The sequence below is a fragment of the Salarias fasciatus genome, chromosome 13 (assembly GCF_902148845.1).
Source record: "Salarias fasciatus chromosome 13, fSalaFa1.1, whole genome shotgun sequence".
Taxonomy (NCBI): Eukaryota; Metazoa; Chordata; class Actinopteri; order Blenniiformes; family Blenniidae; genus Salarias; species Salarias fasciatus.
This window is the reverse complement of record NC_043757.1, coordinates 7,011,748-7,035,932: the sequence shown is the minus strand read 5'-3', so window position 1 is coordinate 7,035,932 and position 24,185 is coordinate 7,011,748. Positions and strand designations below refer to the sequence as shown.

Genomic DNA, 24,185 nt, shown 5'->3' with positions numbered 1-24,185 from the left:
ACACGATGAAACCTTGACTTTGACGCTATTGTTAGTTTGCTCACTTTCACAGCAGCGCCACAGACATCTCAGCTCGGGTCTCAGTGTTGTTTATCCCCCCAACATGTTTGGAAAACAACATTTCCAGCTGAAGCTCTAACAGCGACTGTTATTCATAATGCAAATGAGGCCCTCCTGCTTATCCAGCAGGGCTGCTGAATTGTGCTTATTGAAAGTTTAAGGCGAAGAAAGAATACAATAATCCATTGAGTGTGAGCAGGTTCCTGAGAGGTGAGCCGGGTCCCCAGCTCCCAGACCAGAGATGGTGTTTTAATTGGCTATCTGGCCACTCCGCCTCCGCTCCCCATTCACACACTGGGAGCCATTCATCAGTTGTTGATTATTTGTCTCCGACCGCAGTAGTGAGTGACTGCAGCTCCAGGCTTATCTTTTAGTCATTAATGTGTTTGCTGATACAGCCTAAAGTAATCCTCTGTTAAAAAAAAAGAAAAAAAAAGCTGAATGCTTGTCTTATATTCACCTTCACCGTACACAGGGAGTTTTGCTTTCTTAGGCTTTATTTGGTGCAGTTTATACGTGGTGATTCTCTTCTCAAGAAATGTAAAGAAGTAGTTTGAGCGAGGTGACCTTACTTTGATGTAGGGCTGAGAGATCTTCCCTCCCATGGAGGGAGTCCCTGGTTTGATTCCAGCTTCAGGTTCTGCTCCAGTTTCCTCCTACAGTTCAAAGAAATGTGCACGAGGTTAATTGGTGACTTGTAAAGAAGTGAGTGTGTGGGTGACTCAGCTGAGTCACCCACAAAGTCGAAACAAATCCTTTCTCCTCTGTTGGAGTCAAAAATACAACCGGTCACCCAGCCTTAGGTAAATCTATTGACAGAGCAGTGATCCTGTCTGCCACTGTGTTTCTTTTCAGATTAATGTTTGTGACTTGAATTTGCTGCTAAGCCCATAGCTCATGCTACTTCTTGCATTCACTGATCTCTCCCAGGGTTTTGGTTTGTCCTCTATTAAAACAATGTGATGCCAATGACCAAACTGGACACAGCAGGTGATAGCATTGTGAGGGCTGCCTTGAACAAGTTTTAGGGACCTAACCAGAAAACTATGGACTTTGGGAGGAAACCATATTCTCACAGAAGAGTGTCAACCACTACACCCACACCTCCTTGACTGGATAATGACCGTCTGGACCTCTCCTCCTCCCGGACATGTTTCTATAACACCCACCAGGTGTCAGTGCTCACCTTGCTGCCTCTGAAGTCCTGCTCTTAAAGACAAAGAGAATCATTTCTCTTCCTACCTGAAAATCAGTCAAACGCTTGGGGAAATACTAAGAAATCATAATCACAGAGCCGCAAAACACACCTTTGCCCTTAAAGTGATAAATAATTAAAAAATAAATAAATAAATGTTTCCATCAGTTTTTAATACACAGCGATTTTTGATGAAGGTGCACAAGGTGGGCAAATGTTTTTGGAAGAAACATTACTGATGAAGACTGAGATACTGGAGTGAGGAAGGGATGCTTTGATCGATGCCCTACTTGTGTGTTAGAGGAGGGGAGGAGGAGGGAGGCGGCGGGAGGCGGTGCTGTGCGTCCTCCAGTCATCCTCTCCGCTCCTCTCCTCAGTGCTGTGCGGCGGTTCGACGGAGGCGGACGCAGGAGGAGAACACAGACAGGAGTCCACCATGAGCACCGAGAGGAAGCCGATCCTTTCCAACCCAGGACCCTGAACCTCTGGATTTCCTCCTGCGGTGGATGTTTCCTTTTATTGATCTCGGTTGCAGACCTCGGACCTTCCTCCGTCGGACCTTCCTCCAGTAACGGACCTCCTGCGTAAAACCATACCTGGCGCAGGTCTCATGTAGTCTGCTTCTGTTCCCCATTTGTAGATAGTCATCTCAGCCGAAGGGCCTCTAAATCCGAAAATTACTACAACTGCGGGCATATTTTTCTTTTTGCAGCCGGAAAATGTGATTGTTTGCCCTTCCCATGCGCCAGGCTCCGTTATTGGCATCGTGAACAGCTGGGACGCGTTGAGAAGATTGTGGATTTTATTCTTTCGCCAGAAATGAGCGTCGATTTAATTGAATCATCTACATGAGTGGAGTCTAAACAAACCTCTCCCAGGGAGTGCACATACACGGTTCCCCCCTCTCACACCTTATCGGCTGAAATCCACGGCGACTCGCTGGGAATATGGAAAACGAGGTTTTCACCCCCTTGCTGGAGCAGTTCATGCTCACGCCTCTGGTGTGCTGGGTAAGCCCCCCTCCTTAATGGACCAGTCAATGTGTTCTAGACGCACCAATTAATCACCCTTTGTATTCTCCTAACACATCTTTTGGGGCTCTTTTTACATTGTCTTTTATTTCCAGGTGAAGACTGTGGGACAGCCGACAGTGACCGATGGATCCAAATTATCGGAATATATCGAGTTAGTGGATGGGATTTACCTGAACGAGATTATGATTGAGATGTAAGTGGTTTCATTTGTTCTTCCTAACATTGTGAGCATGCAAACATCAAATCACACTCAGAAATTGATGCGTATGGTTCATTATCAATAGTTGCATGAATATTTGTGCAGATCTGTGACTCTGCAGGGTCAGTACATGAGGTGGAGGAGGGTCGAAACGATACTCACCCCGGGGCTATGATGTGGGGTCATCCCCACATGAACAAATTAAGCAACTGCAGCCTCTGCAACCACTTGAGTTTGTCTGTTGAAGTGAATGTAGGCTACACACACAAAGAGATCTTGTGTTGGGGGCAGTGAGCGGTTGCCCTGTCAGAAATCTGTGCAGACAGTCATTGTTTAGGGTTTCTTCTTCAGACTGAGCATCCTTGGTGCATGGATGCAGCATGCAAGCTCTGCCACAACTTGAGCTTTTTTTTTTTTCCCCTGTCACCCTCACCCTGTCATCTGCAGCAGAGTGGTGGAAGACACCCCGCCCCTGGAAGCTGCAGTGCTCTTGTTTCATGCTGTGCTGTAGATTAAACTGGATATAGAAGCCGTGAGCTGATGGTATCAACCTGGACGAAGATGGTGCAGCACAGATGTACATCTATTTGTTTTTATTCACTTAGAAGGGAAGCAGAAGCTTTGGCAGATCTTTTGATAGTGAGGGCGGTTGGATGCAGCATGTGGAGGGGGGAGGAGACTCAGCGTGTGAAATATGTCTGACTTTCCCATTGCCTACTAATATATATAGCATGACAGGAGACAGCTTTCCATTCCTTTGTCTGGCTCAGGGCTGCGACTTCCCGCCAGCAGGACAATTTTTCATATTTTCCACGAATGCTACATTCTATACGGTCAGCATCAAGTCTGCTGCCAAGGGAACGTTCAAGCAAACCTGCTCCCATCGGAATTGATCCTCACTTCTCAAGAGATTATGTGCTGCATTTTCATGGGAATCCTCGACTGTCAGCTAGCATTAGTGTCTCGTATCTAAAGGTTATATTGGAAGAAGATGTTTGAGGAGAACTTAGTGAACCATATAGAGTCATTCTGCTGATTTTTAATAACAAATGTGAGATTTAAAAAAAGAGTCGACTGCAGCTGTGCTGCATGAAAAGGTATTTAACAAGGCTGGCTGTTTTCCATCTCCGGATGGTGCTCTATTCCTCCGCTGACCTCGATCAGTTTCCTAAGCAGCCTACCTGAAGGTTCAAACTAGCGCCTCTCATTCCCAGGCTTGTCCATCAGGCTTAGGTATCAGAATCAACAGTGTTTATCGAGGTCGTTCAAGTTTAAGCTTGAGGAGGTCGTCTATCCTCTTCCACACACCGTCTTTTTGCTCTACAGACGGTTTTCCCTCGGGGGACAACGTATAGTAGAAAGGAACTGGAAGGTTATAAGGGGGAAGGGTTTTTAGAGCGAGCGAGACAGGAATATATTTCCCTGCAGAAGGAGCAAGTGGGCGACTTGCAAAAGACAAATTCCTGCCCCAGGTTGCAGGGCCACATGGCAATTCCTCAAGTTCTTCCTATAAAACGTTCGACCAGGCACTCGGGAGGGTTTCTGTCAGCAAATAAAAGATGCATTTATTTACTTTTAGATTCTCTGGTAAAGAACAGCTAGCAGCACTAAGCTAAAATGAACTGTGACTGGCTGGCTTAGCGATTGCCTGACAGGATGTCGGGGATTGCCAGTCACAGCCAGTTCTGTGTGTTTATGTTTACGTGTGTGCGTGTACGTGCACGAGAGTTTTCTGCAGGGCCTCTGTGTCTGCGTGGGAGTAGTGTGTAACTGCCCGTTTTTTTTTTTTCTTCCCCCTGTGCATTTGGTTTTGGACTGAGGCAGCTGTTGGTAGTCATCCCGTCCAGCCACACTCCCACACAAAAGGGCTACAGTGTTGGTCAGATCTTGTGTTGGTGAGGCTGTTCTTTATGTGCCTGCCGCTTTCCCACCATGCGTGCGACTACTAAGTGAAATATCAGACCAAAATGTGTACTCCAGCTCATGTATCTGCACTTTCCAGGAATTTACAAGACATTTATCAGCAGTATCTTCGTGCTTTTTCCCGTGCATTTGTTGAAAATGGAACATGAAGTCATTCAGTATTTAAAAAGAAAAAAAAAAAAAAGTTTGAATGAGGCCAGTGTGGGTGTTCAGAAATGCTCTCCTCTCTCATTAAAAGTAGCTTAAACCACAGGTGACTTTTTCCCTGCTTCTTTGAAGTACTACAGGTGATAATCAGGGCGGACTGTATTTCTTACACACTAAAAAAAAAACACCCTTTCTCTCACTTAAGCATTTTGTTCCCTCCTTGGCTGCTCTGCTCTGACAGATTGAAACACATTGCAGGGAATGTTAGTTGGGATTGCTTTGTTCGCAATTGATCCAGTCGTAAAAAAAAACTCAGCCAGTGGCTTCTGTGCACAGCAGAAAAAAGTAAACAGTTTTTCACCAATTTTATTCAGTAATTTTAAAATATTGCTTCTAAAGTGTGATAGGCTGTAATATTACAGTGTTAGAAGGTTAAAGTAAAGGGAAATACTTCTAATGGAATGGTTCACGTCTTTCATTGCAGCTAAATGAGCCTTATATTATTTTCGCTGGTAATATAAGCCATGGGATGCCTGTGGTGGCGGAGTGTGAATGTCTCCATTCAACACTTAAAATGGGAGATGTGGCAGACCGGCTGGCAGCAGTTGTCATCAGGACAGCACAGGGAGAGACGAGAAACCCCGGGATTATCCAACGGTTTGCTGACAGGCACCCAGATGGCACCGTGTCCCCACACCCTCCCCCTGCCCTCCTGTGACTGACACCACCCAGCCAATTAGATCGCCTCCGTCGCGCCGTCAAACCAATTCGTTTTCCCGCTCGGCGAGAAGGCGCCTATTAAATTTGTCGTCAGAGTGACAACTGTCCGGTCGACTTCTCCTCTTTTTCCTGCCAATTTCGCGGACCCGTGCTGGCTCATTGGCCTGTTCGGTCAACCGAGAGTCAGCCAGTCAGGTCTCTGCAGGCTGCTGCATCACAGTTATGCGTTCGAGATTGACAACAAAAGGAATAGCAAACGACAGTTGACGCAAAGCAGCCTCACGACATGTTCCAGGTTGGCTGGTGTCCTTTTTCCAAGTAGTTATCCTGCGTTTCCACCAGTGGAGAGTTGTGTAACAGCACAAGTGATTTCAGCACAAGAAGTGATTTATAAACTGCATTTTAACTGAAATCAGTGTAGAGTGGTAACACATGTTCTGCAGGTTAACTCTCAAACGACCAATTTGGATTTCATAACATGAAATTGTCAAAAAAGCATAGTGCAATCAGTGATGACTTCTAGGACCTTTTTCACGATAACTTCAACTTTCAATCTAGTTTTTTTTTTTTTAATTCTACGGTTTCTTTTGGTGATCCTAAAAATCTCATTTTACAAATGACATGCTGAATTTCTCCATTAGTTTAATAATTTCTACATCTCATAAAGAGGAGTTTTGTGAGAAGTTTGCATGACTAATCTTAGTGGCGACAGGATAGGGATCTAAACTTTTAATATTTTGGTTGGCCTGAATACTCAGACTGATCATGTTTGTGAAGCAGCCTGTATAGCTGCACACATCAGCATGAGAATAGAAAGAAAATGATCACTTAATTTTTTTTGCATCCATGCCCTTTTAGTCATTGATACTTAACAAAATCTGCTTTAATATGTAACATTTGTGTTAAGTTTGCCTTATGCATGACTGGTTTGCATATATAATGCGCACATATTGAAAACACATTTGAATTGTGGCCTTGACAATGACAGGAATCATTCAATTTTATTTCCACAGCAGCTTTGTGTTCTCTGCATTAAAACAAATGTGTGCAGATATATTAGGAATCCCTTATATACGTTTCATCCATTCATCTATACACCTTTTAATCCTGAACAGGGTCACGGCAATATGTGCTTCGTACATGTTGAAGTACAAACGAATAAAATAAAAAATAAATAAGTACACATGAGGTAAAGTCATGAGACGATATTAAAGGCAATGTGTTGGTTTTCATTCACAAAGGTTTCCAACAGTAATTGAAAGAGATTATTCTTTTTATTTTAATTATTCATGTTAAATGTGTAAATTGGCTCAAGTCTTTTTGTGGAATAGTTTCAGTTTGTTCGTCGACATTAGTGAACAATGTTTTGGCTTTACGCCCAGGACTATTTGGGATTTCACTCCTTTGTTGATTTTCATATGCTTCGTTTGAGTCTATTAATTTTTATGCCGCCATATGGGTTCTACATCGGAATTGATAAGCCTTTGTAGCTCCAGTGGAATATTCGGAGGTTGGAGAACCATCTGGCTGAGTTTTATTATCGCTGATGGAGTCCAGAAATGGCTACATACAAAGAAACACATGACTTGGCTTCTTTCTGCAGTTTCTTTGATTGTTTTTAAAGTGTATGGAGCTCCTGTGTGTTTGAGAGCTTTGGTTGTTTGATGTAGGAATAAAATATTTAACACCTTAATGCACTGAGAGGCTCTTAACAAATATCACTTCAGGTGGTTCTTGTCAGTCGAATGAATCATAGCATATGCAGTACATTTAGGAAATCATAATGCCATTTTACAATGTAGAAAAGTAAAAGTATTGAGTATTTGCCCATTTCCCCGATGGAGATACTTTGAACCTCATAGGTGATGTATACAAATATTATTTTTCCTTTAGCTGGATTTCTCACTTCTCTTGCTGTTCTAACTAAACAAAAGCTGCCATTAATATTAAAAATTTCTTTTCAGTAGATTATCACTAATATTTTTTACTTTATTTTTCAGTAATAAGTATTTTCACAACTTCATGAAGAAACTTTTCAAGAGAGTAAAACTAATCAAAATGTTTAAATAACAGTATTTTATTCACCTTATGCCTGTTCACAGCTTTAAATCCCCCCCACAGACAGCTTTTACAGCAATTAGCAATACATCGTTTGTATACGGTTTTACCTCATCTTTTGTAACTTACATTAAAATAATGTTTTTGTGTAATTGTTGTTGTATATCTTAAGCTACATTCGCATGGAAATGGTTTCAGTGTTGCTGCATGACTTTTTCCATTGGATTTTCTTTCTTTCATTTCTTGCAAACGAAGATTCTGTTTTTGGAAATTTAACCACACATTTTTGAACCTGTACCCATGAGTGGACTAACTGGGAAGCGCTCGCTCAACATCGCCATCTTTTCGGATGAATGAATGTTCTCCTCTGATCTGCATGAAGTAACCCTGCCGACAAACAATTCTTGTTAAACTACTTTCCCAAACTACTGAGTTTGAGTTTGTTCTGGTTTTTTTACTGCAGAATGTCCACAGTCTTTTGTAATGTGTTGGTTTCATGACCTGAAGCAGAAGTTGTCCGTCGTCGTCGGTCCACGCTCGTCACTCTCTGCTCTCTTGTGCGTCCATAATTGTATGCATATGAGCTTTGTGCGTTTTTCTGTGGCAGCAGGACGGTGCCCCTGCAGGCCTGGCAGAGATCCTCCAGTGGTTTCATGTAGACAAACATGTTTCTTGATGCAGTTTTTGTGTGGATGGGGAAACTTTTCCCGAAACTCTATAGGATTCCCTTGTTTGTTAGCGTTTCAAGGGTTTGCTAATTCTTCATGCAGAAATCACACACATTTACAAACTCTGCCCCTGAAATGTACGAATTTCTTTCTTTATTTTTTTTTAGAAAGTAAAAAATTCTAATGTAAATGATTTATGTAGAGGCAAACTGCAGGTCAGATGATAAAAATGTGAATGATTTGTGGCCGAAGCTAGTAATTTATCAAGGTATTTTCTTATTTTTTAACTCACGTCTGCACAAACTCGTCTTTCTGTTACTCTCAGCTGCTATTTTCATCATTTTCTGGCTCCTACTGTTACTGCATCTCTTCTTCCTTGATTCTTCCTCCCGCTGGTATCTTCATCATCTCCGTGCCTTGTTTTCCTTTTGACTCGCCTCTCCTGCTCGCGCTCTCTCCCCTGTCTCTTGTTTTCTTTTGAGCGGCATGTCAAAGCCTTTGTTGGCTTTCTCTGGGGCTACTTACAGCAGACATATTTCAGATTCCAGTTGGAGCGGCGAGGAGGAGGCAGGCCTGTCTTCCGCTGGAGTGTCAGTCTGTTGGATTCTGCTGCTCAAGCTTTTCTACATCAAAGTGTGAATTTGGACATTAATCCCTCAACTCTAATAATCACCCTCGTGTCACGCTCGTCTCTGCGGGTCCGTCTGGCGGGAGGATGCGTATCATGTTGGACAGGAAGCGGCAGCTGTGACCTTGACAGGACAGAACTTTTACGAGGCCGTAGTAATGTGAGGCTCTCGAATCCTTGGAAACCAGAAAATGTTTATATCTGCTTCCGGACTTCAGATTCAGATGTGCTGCTCCTTAACTCTAAAATCTCATCTAATGTGGTGGTGGGTTTTTCACAGTTTTTTAGGGGGTGTTCCAGATTTGATTGGTATCTTCTGCAGGCTATGTGCCTTACACTCCCTCATCAGTTCAATCGACATGTTGCATTTCCATTTGATGCACATTAGGAAATCCCTCAGATGCAGATTTGTCACGAGAAATTTTGAAGGAAGATTAAAGGAGAGAATCTTACTCCATTATTCACAGTGATTTTGCACAGATGTAGAGCACACTAAAATTAGTGAAACCTTAAAGATTAAAAGCAATATTAACTTCTTTTTTTAATTGGCTTTTATCACCCAACTGTCACATGCTTTCTGTGTGCATGCAGTGGTTTTCTCTTTTTGTCTTGCTTCAAATCACAATCCAAAGACAAATGCGTTGCATATTAGACCAGCTGTTGGCCCTGTGATGGTCTGTGATCTTCATTTGAGTCATTTCTTCCAGCAAAGAGTTTCGGTTTCCTGCAGCCGTAACTTGAATAAAGCAGGTATAGAAGAGGAACGGTTCCTCATCCAATTTCTCTGCGTCAAATTTAATTGGAGACACATGATGCAGTACAATCTGCTTCCAGTTCCTGAACTAATTTGCTGGTAATTCAAACTCTTCACTTCCTCCATCTCTATCTGTTGCACATTTCTTGCCCCTTGGAGGCTCTGAAGATGTAATCCCTTCTGTTCCCTGGAAGACATTTGCTGTGAAACATCCGCAGGATATGTTGAGTTTCATTACCTGCAGCTTAACATGGAGAACTCACAGTGAAGCGGGTCCAATATTTCTGTTCCAGAGAGGAACTCTGAGCAGAGTAAGGCATGATTATTAGGATTTATATAATTCTGGTGATGATGTTGAATTAAAAGTACTCAGCCAGTCTGGCAGGATTGAGTTCAGCTGCAGTGCCTTTGGATTGAGGCAGAGGGATGCCGGAGGCTCCCTGGAAACAGGCAAAAAAACTAGTCAGTGAAAAGCAAATACGATTAATGAGGGTGATGGAATCCACATACCAGTGGTCACTTCATCACTGGAGAAACCAGTGAGGAATGGGTAAAGAGAATTCACTGCTCTGCCGGTTTCCTCCAAGAGCTTACTGATTTGATAAACTTTATTTAAAGACGGCCTTTTGCATTGCATTAATGTCAGTGAGGGTGATCAATCTCTAATCGGACATTAATTGCCCTGTTCACGCTTCTCTTTTACAAGCTTTCATTTGAAATAGGTTCGGTTTAAGTAGAGTTCATGAACAACATGAACTTTAAACAAGGACATTTTTCTCAGTTTTCCAGCATGTTTTTCTCTCTTGTTGTGAATACTTGCACATGTGATAACAATATTGTGTGGCACAAAAGCCACATTCCTTCTCAAAGTCAACTTTTCTGAGCGAATAAATGCGTTAACCAGCTTCATCGTGCAGAACAAAAGCCACTGTATAACAACGTGGGACCTGATCAGTGGGGTTTCTGCCTCCTCTGATGTCTCACCAGAAGAGTCCTAATCATGAAATATTTTTCCGGCGGACACAGAAAACTCTATCCAAACATCTTGCAATTTGTAAATTCAGAACAAGAATCTTTCTTGGATGATACTGAATGGATTGTTTTTGTTCTATGAAAACCAGCCAGCTTGAACCAATCAAACCTTATAACTGAGCATTTGTCATGAAATTGCGTTGCCACTGGCATTTTTGCAAAATATTTGCGGGATAAGATTTAGGCTTTTATTGCCGTTTAGTCTCTGTAAAAACCTTCAAATAGATCCATATCCAAAACATGGATGCTGCATGCAAAGCTGCAACACAAACACAAAGACATGAGAGAGAGCAGCAGCCTGTTTGAACTGAATTATGAGAAGTGAACCAGATAAATCTGGAAGTTCTCATGACTTATTTCAAGTAAATCATGTTCCTACATGTATGCTCTGTTCTCTTTGGTTGTCACCATCAGCAAAAGCAGCCTGCTCGTACTGAAGCAAACCTGCTGCTCACTCACTAGGAGTTTTAGTTTTCTGCATGTAGTCACTATTTTAGCTGTTGCATTTGTGTTTTGGACTTTACCATTCATGTGGTGGCTTAGCCATTTGTGTTCTGGTTTTTGCACACAACCGATTCCTCTTAACAAGCATCCATTTTTGTATTGCAACGAGCCGTAGAAGCAGCTTGTTGCCTGCACTGCGCAGCATCCAGCATGCTGGTCTTTCCCAGTGCATTGTGACTGATTTGTCACGCTGCCTTGCAGCAACCCTGAACTGTTAACCTGAACATGGCTGCTGAGAATCATTTATTTATTTTATGAAATTTTCTGCTGTAGCTCGTATCCCTTCTGTGTGGTTTCATGCTTTTTTTTTTTTTTTTCCTCTCACATGGAGGCGCGAGCCCACTTTCCCCGCCGTGTTTGGACAGTCGGGCTCATGATCTCGATCTCCAACACGTGGCTGAATGCAGCCTGCGTTTTTCTCTTTGTGTGTGTGCATTCATTCTGCTCCGTGTGTGTGTGTGTGCCTGGCTGCCCATGCTGACTGTAATGCAGCCTGTCATATATAGGTTAACACTACTCCCTAACCTACCCAGCCAATCAGTGCTGTGGGATGAGAGGAGAGGGCCCAGTGGCCCCGGGCTCTGCGTAAGGGCTGCAGCTCCCATCGACGGCACAGCCGCAGCGATGGAACGGCTTATTGACGGGCCGTCTGGCCGGCGAGTTGTCTGCCTTGCTGGCTGTTGAGCTGGCTTTGCTTGTCTTTCCTTAATCTATTTGTCTATTTAAAGTCTTAAGTTTACTGTATCAGCAGGAACCGACAGGGGAGGAGGCAATAAGTTGGATGTTTCACCCCCGCAGCTGCGTTAAGTCGCCGTATTTATTTCGCCTGCTGATCCGTGGGGGTGTCGGCCTGTCCTGTGCTTACACATGTGGCATCAGAGATGGAGCTAATGGAAGGAATGGTGGTTTGCGTGGCGCTGCAGTGGGCGCCATGTTCTCAATGATGACGACTGCGTAAATAGGGAACAGTTTTTTTTTCGCAGTTCTGCTCTCATCCTGCTTCTCTCGCTCACCTCATTTACCACATCGCCCTCCTCGCCTTGACAGGATTACTGCCTGCTCTGTGCTTTTTAATTAATGGGTTAAATAGACCCCCTACTATGGGCTTTGAAAGGGTGTGTGTGTGTGTGAGGAGGGGGGAGCTCGGCAGGTCACATGACTGTTCATTTAGACCAGTTTTAAAAAGAGCCTTGTGCCCTTCTGATTAGCATAATTGTGTGTGTGTCTGTGTGTTGGTGCGTGTGTGTGTGCGGAGGCTGATCAAAAAGGCGAATTAACACATCCATGCTGCAGCCGTTTGACTTTGGAGATGGAATTTCGTCTTTCAATCCAGGACTTTTTTGTCCTTTTTTTGTTCATTGTATCGCTTTTTTTTTTTCATTATAATCAATGTTTTTATGGTTCTATAACTGCACTCTGCTTCATAACAACACTCTCTTTAATGATCAAATTGTGTAATGATGATTGAAATGTTGTTTTTTCCAAGATGGTTGAGTATTTTAGGCTATTTGAGTGCAGGTATTTCATGAATTATTTCTTAAACTAACAGAAATGTACACAGTGTTTTTTCTTTCTTTCAGAATTTCCTCCATTTTGTTTTAATTGTCAAACAGCTAATTAAGAATTATTAACAGATTATTGTGGAAATTAATCACAGAAAGGCAGACTTGTATGGTTCAAGTATGTTTGTTTAATTAGGTGCAGTTTGGGGGAAAAAAATCCGTTTACTGTATCTTCATGGAGGACTAAAGAATTCATGGAATATTCACAAAGATGCTGCAAGCTGATTATCTTGTGGTTGTGAATTCTTCTCAAAAAAGATAACATTGCAAGATATTAATCTATTTTCTTCCATTTTGAAGACTGCAGCCGGATGTTTATTTATATCGTGTGAAAGCAGCATGAAGGGATAAAAATGAAATCCCCTGTGACCGCAAGCTTAAACTTGGAGAAAAATACATTCCTCCGCTTCAACACAGATAATAATAATCATAAAACAAGTATTTTTCCTTTTGTGGCGTGTCGGGATTTACCTTCTTGAGATGAGCAGACGCAGACATGGCCGCCCTGCTCCTGAGTTCAAGAGGGCGGATGCAGTCATGCACACACATGCATGACTACACACGTGCCACACACTGCATGCATGCATGCATACATTCATACATTCATAAGCAGCCTGGACTCTCCTCCTCCCCCCCTTCTCAGGTCTTCTGACCCTAATATATAGGTCATACTTTGAAGTCTGCAGCGCTTGTGATGAGGAAGGAAAAAAAAAAAAAAATGGCACCACTCTGGGTCATTGCAGATGCAAAGGCTCGAAAATTGTCAAGTACAAGAGGAATGTTGTTTTCCTGAGACAAACATCATGAATTAATTACAGAGCCTTGTTTTTTCTGAGGGAAGGCAACAGGAGTTGCATTTATTTCTTCTTGTTGGCACAGAAATAAAAAAAAAATGGCTCTATCTAAATGAACTAAAAGAAACAAACCCAAATACTTGCTCTGTTTTGTGAAAATATGCTGAACAATGGACAGGTATGACAAAGGAGATTAAAGGATCTTGATGGAATGGCATCAGGTGTGTCAAAGAAATTTCAATTCAGGGGCCACAAACAGCCCAATTTCTTCCTGAGTGGGCCGGATCAGTAAAGTAGTGGCATAATAAGTTAATAACCTTTAAATTTAGACTTTGTCGTTGTTGTTTTTTTTTTTTTTTTGTTTGTAGTGCGGATTACTTGAATGAAAGGATCTGTGTCAGTGTTTTCTTTGAAATGTTTCACATTGGCTTTGGTGGTTTGGACTGGATTGAAGCATCTTGTGGACTGGTTTTGGCCCACAGACCTTATGTTTGACACCCCTGGTTTGCTTTATATTGCTATATGCATGCATGTTCTAAAGCCAAAGCACCAACTTGGGGGCCTGTCATTCTAACTACAGCTTTTTCAGCATTTCTGGTGTGTCCATGTGTTCAGTGAACATGACACTAAAACGCTTCAACAATTTCCAGTCATTTGAATCGTTCGGAGTTTCAGCGATCTAGGTTCACTTGATCGCCTAATTCGCCTCGCCTCTGTGATGACCTTTCAACCAGCTGAAGATGTGCTTTCAGTTCAGCTCCAGTCAGCCAGAACTGTTCTGTCCCACCGTGACTCCATGAAGATAAAGAGTTAAAAATATGATGGCTATCGTCTCTGGATTGGATCTGCTGGCAGGCCGCTTTGAAATCATGGATCATATGTCTGACACAGCAAGAATTTCTAACCGAGAAACGATTAGTTATTTTTTTCTTTCCACCATTACAATATTGCTGGAAAGTCTTTAAACCGGAGCCACGGAATTGTGTGAGAAGTCCACTGCCTTGACGCCCTAAAGCCAAATCTTCCAGCCTTGAACTCTATTTTAAAAAAAAATTGCAAAGTAAGCGAGTGTGTGCTCACTCTCTCAAAGCGCCCATGTACTACTCATAAAGATCAGCTCTTGGGTTACCCTTTTGTTACCGCCTTGGATATTTGAGTCTAGGAAATTGGAATTTCCCTCAGGGGATCAGAGGGTCTTACATTAAGTTCACAGGTCTGGCTGAGTATCATTCAGTTTAACCTCCAACTAACTATTTCAGAAAGCTTTTCATCAGAATTTGCAGGTGCTGTCGAGTATCTGCAGTAAAAAAAATCTCAAAAGGAAGGGATTTAAGTGTTTTGAAAGCTGTGAGCCTGACAGATTCCTGTCATGTCGAACATTTCAAACAATCGTGAGTTTAAATGATCCTCGAGTCATTCAGTGTGATTTTCTTGTCAGTCAGTGATGTTGAGCAGATTTAAGATGACTCGCGGTTTAGATTCACACGGATAAAATATTTTCCTTGCTGGATGATATAGATGAGCGGTTACGGCGGCGGTAGCAGTGCATGTGAGGAATGTGTGAGATCCACTAAAACGTGTTGACACCTGTGATCAGTTCGGTTGTCGTGCTCCTTTCAGTGTTCCTCAGGCAAAAGTCGGTGAGAAAAACACACAAACATCTCAGTCCTGCAAGTAAATAAAAGGTTTTCTTTGATCCAGGCAGAAGAGAAGGGATGAGTTTTGTGCGTCAAGAGAAGTTGACACTCCACCTCTTCAAACCAGAGTTCACTGTCACTGTGCTGCTAAATGGTTTCAGCCAAAAAGACATGCGTTTCCAAACATATGACAACATGATGGCAAAATGAAACGGACTCTGGATGTTTCAAACACACTTTCAGGAATGTCAGGAAAGCTTCACCTTTTCTTCAATTCACAAGTTGTTAACAGTTGATATTTCACTTGTTTCTGCAGAAACCCAAAGGCCACGGTGCAGAGGACCAACAAAAAAGTGAACAATGATCCCACGCTGCGAATCCAGAACCTTTCAATTCTCATCAGGCAAATCAAAGGCTACTATCAGGTAAGATTTATCTGGTTTTGCTGAACTTCTTTTGAGGAAGTGGATCGTTTATGGGTCAAATCATACTCATGTTCTCTCTGTTTCCCAGTACCTTTGTTAAGGCTATGATACTCACTTTTCACTTGACATTGTTGATGCAGGTTCTGCATTCTTGGACAAATGTCGGGTATTCACTTTGTAAAAATTCATGGAATGATTGAAATCCCTGTGAGCACAGGAATAACACACTGTCAATTCCTCACCCTCTATTTTTTTTTTTTTTTGAAGATTAGTTATTCATGAGTGATGTGAAGTTTTATCTCGCGTTGAGTCTGTTTGCTGCTCAGCACTTTATCAGCTCATCATGTCTCCGTTTTCCTTCTCAGAACTGTTAATCAGCTGAAGAAAATGGAAATATTTGAAGCTACAAATTCAGCTGAACAGCAAAAGAAAAAGTAGGATGAGAGAAGATGTGAAGGGATCTCTGGTATCAAGATATCTGAGAACAAGGTTTACCTTCATCACATACAAAAAAATCTTTATGAAAATTTCTTAAATTAAAGCAATGAATGAAAAGACCTCACTGGTTTCGATGGCATAACTTACTTTTAAAACGTAGTACTCTTGTTTTGCATGCTTGTTGAAGCACTGAACATTTTTTACAAACCTTTTCTAATAGTTTCAAAATAAGTACTTTTTAAAAAAATTTTTATATATATATATTTACACTCTGTATTTTTGTTGTTGTTATTGTCATTGCACCACTTTGCCGATGCCGATTCCTTCCCGGTTTACACCTACCCGGCTCTCATGTGCAGACACATTTGTGCAAATAGGAAGCTAAATAGTGGATTTGCGTGTGTCAGGCTTCTTGTTTTTGCAGCCCTGATCGAGGTTGTTGGCCAAATACTTTGTGTAATCTATAATCCATCTCTTATCTCTGTGGCTGAGTGCAAATTTCAGTCCCCCCCCCATCACAGACGGAAACACAAATTCAGATGTGAGGGTGCAACAATATTAACTTTAACTGGTTTGAAGCACTTTTAGAAAACTATATTTTAGATCTGATGAGCTCAGGTGTTAAATTTGAACTGAGCCCTGAAAACCCCAGGAAGCAATGAGGTGAGATAATACTTAGCTATTCCATCTTTTCTACATTAACTTTCAGGTGTCTATATGACGCACTTTTTGAAGCCTTTTTGTAAACCTCACATCACACATTTAGAAACACTGCCAGGCTGCTGTTACAGTTGAGCCGGTCTTTGGTTCGAATGTCATTTCCTCCCATTGTGCAACTCAGAAACTTGCAACCTTGGCGAATTCAACCAGTCTAGATAGAAAAATGATTCATTGCACTGCTGCTGAAGAGTCTTCATCGTATTTATGATGATCATGACCCAGCTTGCTGTTGTGACAGAGCGGCATGTTCTGGGATGTTTTCGAGGACACGGAGCGCTGATATAGATACAGATCTCCCACATTCAGGAATTCAATTTGTAACCTCACGAGTAAAGCCTGTGACACAAAACCGGTCTGAGAAATTGATATATGGTTGACATGATATCAAATGGCTGTTGGCATTTTTAATACGGGTATTGGAACATTAATGCGTGAATAGACATACAGCGCAGTTTTGCAAAGCTTCTTATGTTTCCGGGTTACATACGTGCCAGGACAGATCGAGCAGTAAAGAGCAAGTATTCATTATTCATCAGTTATTATTCAATGGTGACCTGCATCCTATGCATTTCTGATACGATCTATGTATTAACTTTATCATAAGAATCATCAGATCATAATAAAGGATGTTGGATTTGTGATGGATTTAGGTAAAGACGTCTGTCAGATCGAAGTCTTCTCGATTCTTAAGAACTCCTCAGTCATCTTATTTAAACAATCAGCCTATTGTGCACTCTTCACCCTTGTAAGCCGACAAAAGCTGCACTAAGGCTGCCTGGAATGACCATCACAATAATCTGTCACCGAGTCCCCGGGCGGGTGAATGGCCTCTGGGGGGTTAAGCACCGGTCGGCAGAGAGTCTGTAGATGATGAGATGACGGGAAAGGTTAAAGACTTTAGAGCGTTTGGCAATTGAGTTAGTAGCTAGATTAATCATGTGTTATTATGCTAGATTAGATTAAATTAAAAGGTATTTCACATCACAATAAACACATCAAACTTTATCCAGCTTGTTTGCACCATTATGTTTTTTTTTTTTTACTATTTTTTTCACCCCGGAAATGCTTTCATTTTAGCAGATTTATGTATTAGTGTATTGACATTCAAGTTTTCTTTCTTTTAGTGTGAACACTTGTTAGGTAAAGGTGCTGGATCAGCTGAATGGATGTCGCTCCAGTATTAGTGGTCTAATAAATGACAGCAGGGGGACGAAGATAAAGCCCAAACGTAATGTGGGTAAACTGGCTGTTTGAGGTGCACGCTGCTCATAATCTGTGTGGTTGAAGCCTTACATGACCATTTCAAGCCAACAATTAAAGCTTTGTTGGTGCACGGTGTTTGATTAATCTTGCCTGTTTGTCCCGGTGTCACTCTGTTGACCTCCCAGTCGCACTATTGTTCGGGCGCTTGTGGCTCAGACACACGGAGACCACCTACAGCTTTAAATCCCTCATGTTCCCCCGTTGTTCTCGCCGGCTGTCTGAATGCCCCCATGATGGCCTTTTGGGGACTTAACCAGTCCCTGAAAGGTTCCAGGTACGATGTGTGTATTGTGGACCTGTGCAAGAGGGTATTTTTGGTAATGTTGACAAAAACCAGGGTGCAGTGCAAACATTTTTTATGTCTTGTGACAGCTTTTCCAGTTAAAACGTATTGTTTTTGCTTCAGAAAAGTTTCCATAACTTACGCAGCAGTGTTTTTAAAATGAAACTTCAACATGGAAATGGCAGAATCCTGAAAAAATACATGTAGTTTTCATGCCAGGCCAGGAATTGGAACAAAGCACTTTAAATGTGAACAACGGCGAGTACGCAGACATTCATATGGAGAGATGAAGAAGTGGGATTGCTGGTTATGGTGACTCAACTACAGAACAACCAAATCCCAGGAGACTATGGACTGGGAATCATGACACTCTGGAGGCCATTGTCGTTAGTGTCCATCTACTTGCGAATATGCCTAAGTTGTACTTACTACGGCCGTGGTGTGCATGTGCAGCAGTAGCTTTGCAGAAAAGTATGTTTTCCTTCGTTTCCATAGAGATGACTTTGAAGTGGTTTCAAAAAGTTCCACCTGGGGAGCTGTTTTCAGTGGATCTGAGCACTGTTGATCAGACCCCAAGACGCAAGAAAAGATTTGCCTTTTCACTTGAAAATGTTGTTTTGCTGATAAGAGAGGAAGTTAGAGTTTTCATTTCCTTTTACTTTATTGATATCATGCTTGAGCTGCACGCCATTTTCAACTTTTTCCCTTTGAGTTCAGTGGCACACTGGTTTCTAAATATTTGAATCACAGTGCTTTTGGTTTCGTTCAGGAAAGCTTTAACCTTATTTGTTTAAAAAAAAAAAACGTGCAGTCTCAGGGAGAACATGTAAACTTGACTAAACGGATACTTCCACAATCAGACATGCCTGTTGGTGTCGTCGGTGATTCTGAATTGACTGTGTGTGATTGTGTTTTAGCAGCATAGTGAACCAGTGACCTGTCCAGGGTTTACTCTGCGTCGGCTGGGATTGACTCCAAACCCTCCAACCAGCAGTCTGGATGAAGCCTGTAATAAAACGGCTGTAAAGCAGATGTTCCTCGGAGGAAAAATTATCTTTATCTGCTTTTGCTGTAGTTTTCTTTTCTCATGGTTCCTCTCCTGCCTTACAGGTTTCACATTTCTAGACATATGGACTGTTCAGGTCTCAGGCTAATGCATTTAACAGGTTTTCTATTTACTGAGCGGCTCAGCACTCGGATATGGGACCTGCAGTGGGTAGAAAAAAAAAAATTGTGCAGCGACTTGCTTCCTGTGATTCAATAAATTGATCTGACTCTTGAACTCAATCTTTTAGTTAAATTAATTGTGTCACCGCGGTGGTAGATCACAGTCTGATACAGCTCTCTAAGTGAGGTTAATCTCTGCAGAGGTTGAGTGAGCATAGGAAGAGAACTAAAGCTACATGAACCTGATGTATGGCGGCGACGGGCTGAAGACGTGTTTTCTCTTCAGGCTCGACCTCATATTTCATGTCTGGGAGGAAGGAGCACTTTATTAGATTTGAGCTCTTGCTGACTCGCCAAAGGATTTCTGCTCTCGAGAGTAAACTAATTCATTAAACTTGTTGAACCATCAAAGACAGACACGTGTGGACCTTCTTCTGCCTCTGAATCAGATTTTGAAACCATCGTTGCTCTCAATGACATCCGAAGTAATGGAATTTCTGTGGGTTTGTGCAGGTATTTTGTCATTTGTGTGCTTCAATTATTGTTCTGGTGAAGTAGTTTTTGCTGGATGTCGAGAGAGGTTTGAGAGCAATCTGTTACAAAGATCAAGGCTGAAAATCTTCATCTGTGTGAATGTAAAGTATATTTTAGTTGTTATACAGAAGTTTGTGGAAACATTTTCCACCAGCCTCCAATTTGATTCATATTTGTTGGTTTGGGTACGAACGTAACCTGGTGGCTCAGTCATTTCTGCACAGAGGAGTCCTCTGAAGGTTTCATAGCCGCAGTGGGTCAGTCCAAATATACGCCAGGCCTCTTTTTAATTTAGCAGCCTCGGTTTGGCATCGTTAAACAGGATGTAATGTGGAGCCACAGCCAGCTCAACTGAATTCTTTGTGCGTTTAGCGGCTTCTCTCAGAGCTCGCTGAGTTAATCCTTTGACCCTGTTTTATGAAGATCAGAGTCGGAGAGCATCTGGTGTCACTCGGTGTCTAAAGCATTTATTCAAACTGATAACTTTGATTTACACTTAAGAAAACATGAATTCCAATGGCAGCAGTGGATTTGAATACACATTTGAGTTGATTTGCTTTCGTAATGTCGAGCATTTTCCTCTGCTGGCGTCCTTCAAGCGTTGCTCGGGTAAATAAAAGCACCTCTGTGCTCTCTCTGCTTTGGTTTGGGGTGTGGTGTGAAGGCTGGGAGCTCCATTTGAAGGGTAACAGAGACCACCATTCATCCTTGATGCATTCAGCCCCAAAGCTCAGCCTGGTTAAACTTCAGCTCAAAATGTTATCAGATCTTCTTTAACTGTGTAAGCTGTCGTCATTTTTATGAATCTTGATGCATTAAGAAGGTGTTTCAGTTTTTTCAGCTCCTGTTTCCTTCAGTTGAGTATTTGCATCTGTTATTCAGGACTCAGAGGTTCAGTATTTAAAATGGCTCAGTTGACTCACTCCTTTTGACAGAATGAGCGATCACACCTTAAACACCAACATAAAGCTTTTTCTGTCTTCACCTTTTTAAAATATACTATTTTAAAATATGCTATATTTCACATCAGGAGTTTTTTTTTTTTTTTTTTTTTTTTTTTTTTTTTTGAGGATCGCTTACAGAAGTTAAATGTCATTCATGGTTCACCCCAAATATCTCATCCTAAATATGTTGTCAGGTTTTCACAGGGTAAGTTGCTCATAGCTGTTACTTTATTAGCTTATTTTGAATTAAATGTCTATAGTCTAAAGTCATCCTCACACTTACATTAAATTCAGTTTGGAGCTAATTTGTTTTTAGAAAATGACTCGCATATCTTTCAAATGTAACCGGCCCCACACTCATATTTAGAGATATTTGAGATAGTTTACATACTGTGTTGCTTCTTTGAATTCCTTACAGAGATACCTGTTGAACAAGCCAGAGAGATGCTGAAACGCTAACACACTGAAGGAGTCGCTGGACTTTCTGACAGTATAATTTGATGTTGAGACAGTTTTTGTGTATGTGTGTGTGTGTGTGTGTGTGTGTGTGTGTGTGTGTGTGTGTGTGGCTGCAACAGCAGAAACCACAAAATGATGTCCAATTATTCCATGAAACATTACAGAATTGTGTTCAATTCTGTAATAATGTCATTTAGAAAGATTTTTCATCTTTTTGTCATTTTTTTTTTTTGTTAATTTCAAAGTTTTTTGCGACTGAAGTAGTTACCACTGAGAGGCAGGTGACTGTGTGTGAGATGCTGAAATTATCTTCCCATGGTAATCTAATCTGACCTGAGAACCTTCAAAACTATCTGTCATTGTTGTTAAATTTGAACCGTGAGTGTAAATGTTTGGTGAGCGTGAGTTTTTGCACAAACTCGCAGAATCAGTCTTGTGCATTTGTGAAACCACTGTGGTTGTCATGGAAACTCTTTTTTTGTTTTTGAATTCATGGAAGTACAAAGAAAATCTTTCTTCGAGCTGCTTTTGCCTCAAGACAAGACATTTTTTTATATTTTATTTTTCTACACACGTGGTGAAAACAAGGCAGAATGTCCCTGCTGCTCCATTCAGTGTCAGTCATGAGCAAATTAGTTTATTAGGGCATGTGCCTCGCAGCTGCAGGCAAAACATGTTATCACGCAGACTCGCATTGCTGCAAATATCCCATTCATGATGGATTTAGTTCGTCAGCTTGTTGGAGTTTTTTGGCACAATCTCACAGGTAGGATTTAGTCTGACACCGCTGCAGTAAGTCACATTGATGTGTTTGACTCAAGATATGAAATAAACTTCCAGCTTTTAAAGCCTTTCTTTTTATTTTTCGTGCGTAGAGAATAAAAGACTGCAGACATGCCTAAAAAATCCAGCATATGCCACAGTTGATGTTGTAATTGATAGCCCTGACTGTTTTTGTAAAGGTTATTGTGCTGCTTTTATCCATATATTCTGTGTCCCAACAAGCAGCATACATAGCTTTCATATCTAAAACACGTAGATCATCTATGTTGTCTAAAAGTTTCCAAAAATATTGGAAACCATAGAAATAGAGCTTTGTGCTCATGTAGCAGTCATTAAAGCTGCCTCAAGGATGCCTGCAATGCTTTTAGTCTAGAAAATGTTTAAGTATCATCTTTTCTCTGCAGACATCTTGAGTTTGTGAAGCTTGACTGTATAACTAATGAACATCCACACTGTTGGAACCAGAATTTTAACCTCAACGCTAATATGTTTTTCACGTCTGTCTATTAAAAAGCCACAACCTGATTGAAGAATTTCAACAAGCACAATATGTCATTTTAGAGTAAAATTACCTGAATAAATGAAGTTCAGATTCTATTTTGAACAAAGTCATTCATTGTATTTCTGAAGATCTAAAACAGCGAGGCACAGATTCTTTTAAATGTCACTCTCGTGTCACTCGCAGCCGTCGGCTTTGTAAAGAGCTGCTTACTGTAAATAAGTACTCGGTTATCTGAAGGCAGATTTACGCACTAACATTACCACTCCAGGAGTCAGCCTGGTTCCCTTTTCCATCCTGAACCTCTTTTCCATCGTTTCTCCTAATCACACTCCAGAGTGAGAATCAAACCTCAGCTCTCTGAAATAGCATGTGTGCCGACATGTCTGTAAAACATGACTTCATGTGAGAGAGCGAGCGAGAGAGGAGGGGGGGGAGGAGGGAGCGAATTCAAAGGGGAAATTTGTGGCAGTTGTGATGTAGAGTAGGTTCCCATATGCTTGAAGGGAGCTATTTTTAGGAGTCAGCAGAGAGAAGCTGGAAGTTCTTCTTTTCCATCAGAGCTCCAGAGTGGAGGTGGGGGGGGGGGGAGGAATCTGTGGTTTCAACAAAAACAGCGTTAGATTAAAATATCCATGTGGATTGCTTTGAAGGTACTGTGTTCCTTTCCATTTTAACTGGACTAAATGGGAATTAAGTGGTGATTTTTCTAACAGCTCAGCTTTCTGGTGTTTTACTGCCAGTTTGTAGGTTTCTGTAACGGTTATCATCACCCGGCTCCCTCAGCAGGTTACTATCCCTCAGTCCTGAAACTGCTGCCAAGTGGGGTTTCTCCTTCTGTACCATTTTGCCCTGCTGTGTAAATCTAAAATCTTTTCAGATTTTTTCTTTGAAAAAGTAAAAAAACAAACAAAAAAGCGTGTGTAGCATATTGAAAACAGTTAGTCTTTTCAAAGGACTGTCATCCTTGTGGTTCTGAATGCTGAAGTTGATCGATTAAAATGTTTTACAGTTTTGCAGTTTGTCTTCACAATTGCTGGCCTCCTTTAAATTTCCTACAATTAATGAGACGAGATGCATTGATGTAGGCCCTACTTGCACAACGACGTATAAAGTGCAAAAAGGCATCGTTTTTGGGTTTTCATTTCAAAGGAGTTTCACATTTATTTGGAATTATCAAAAATGCTAAAAACGATATATGTTGTAGTTTGGGTATTGTTTTTCTTAACCACACAAACAAAAGTATGCAATAAACATTAACGATGACGAGTGCACAGACATTTGTATGGAGAGATGACAGATTCCATTCGACTGTCGACTCTAAAACTACTCGGTCCCAGGAGAATATGGACTGGAAGTCATGGCACTCTGGAGGAAAAACATTGTTGTTGCTGTCTCTCTGCTGCTGCGTGTTATTACGGCTGTGGTGCAGATGCACATCCTTTTACACACATGGAGTCGAAGAGTTGTCAAAAAGTTGCCTTTCCCCCATTTTCATGGAGACTCAGTCAGCGTTTTTAAAGCATTGTGTTTTCCATTGGCTGTTAGCGCCGTTGTCATGTAACCAGACACCCGAGACACAAGGAAAGTTTTCAAATGTCACATGAAGATGATGTGGTGTATACGCGGGAGCTGAGTCTGGCTCTGCAGTGATCACTTTATACCAAGGAGAATCGGGTTTAGGAAGTTGAATATTTCTGGATTGTCTTTCATTTCTGTGTGCATGTTTGGTGTGATGGCTGTAAGATGTTTGAG

At 41.5% G+C, this 24,185-nt stretch overlaps 1 protein-coding gene across 5 annotated transcripts in view; it reads left to right on the top strand.

The window, feature by feature from the left end:
- The first annotated feature begins 1,038 nt into the window (after positions 1–1,038).
- Positions 1,039–24,185, top strand: part of ccdc88ab (coiled-coil domain containing 88Ab) — a 68,882-nt gene continuing 45,735 nt past the window's right edge. For 4 of the 5 annotated variants that reach the window (XM_030106792.1, XM_030106790.1, XM_030106793.1 and 1 more), the window contains exons 1-3: positions 1,647–2,265; positions 2,382–2,482; positions 15,232–15,340. In XM_030106792.1, the coding sequence (XP_029962652.1) occupies positions 2,203–2,265; positions 2,382–2,482; positions 15,232–15,340 (273 nt within the window). In that variant the 5' untranslated portion in view covers positions 1,647–2,202. Of the gene's footprint in view, positions 1,051–1,646; positions 2,266–2,381; positions 2,483–15,231; positions 15,341–24,185 lie in introns of those variants that run through there. The other variant, XM_030106789.1, reaches the window with a different exon arrangement.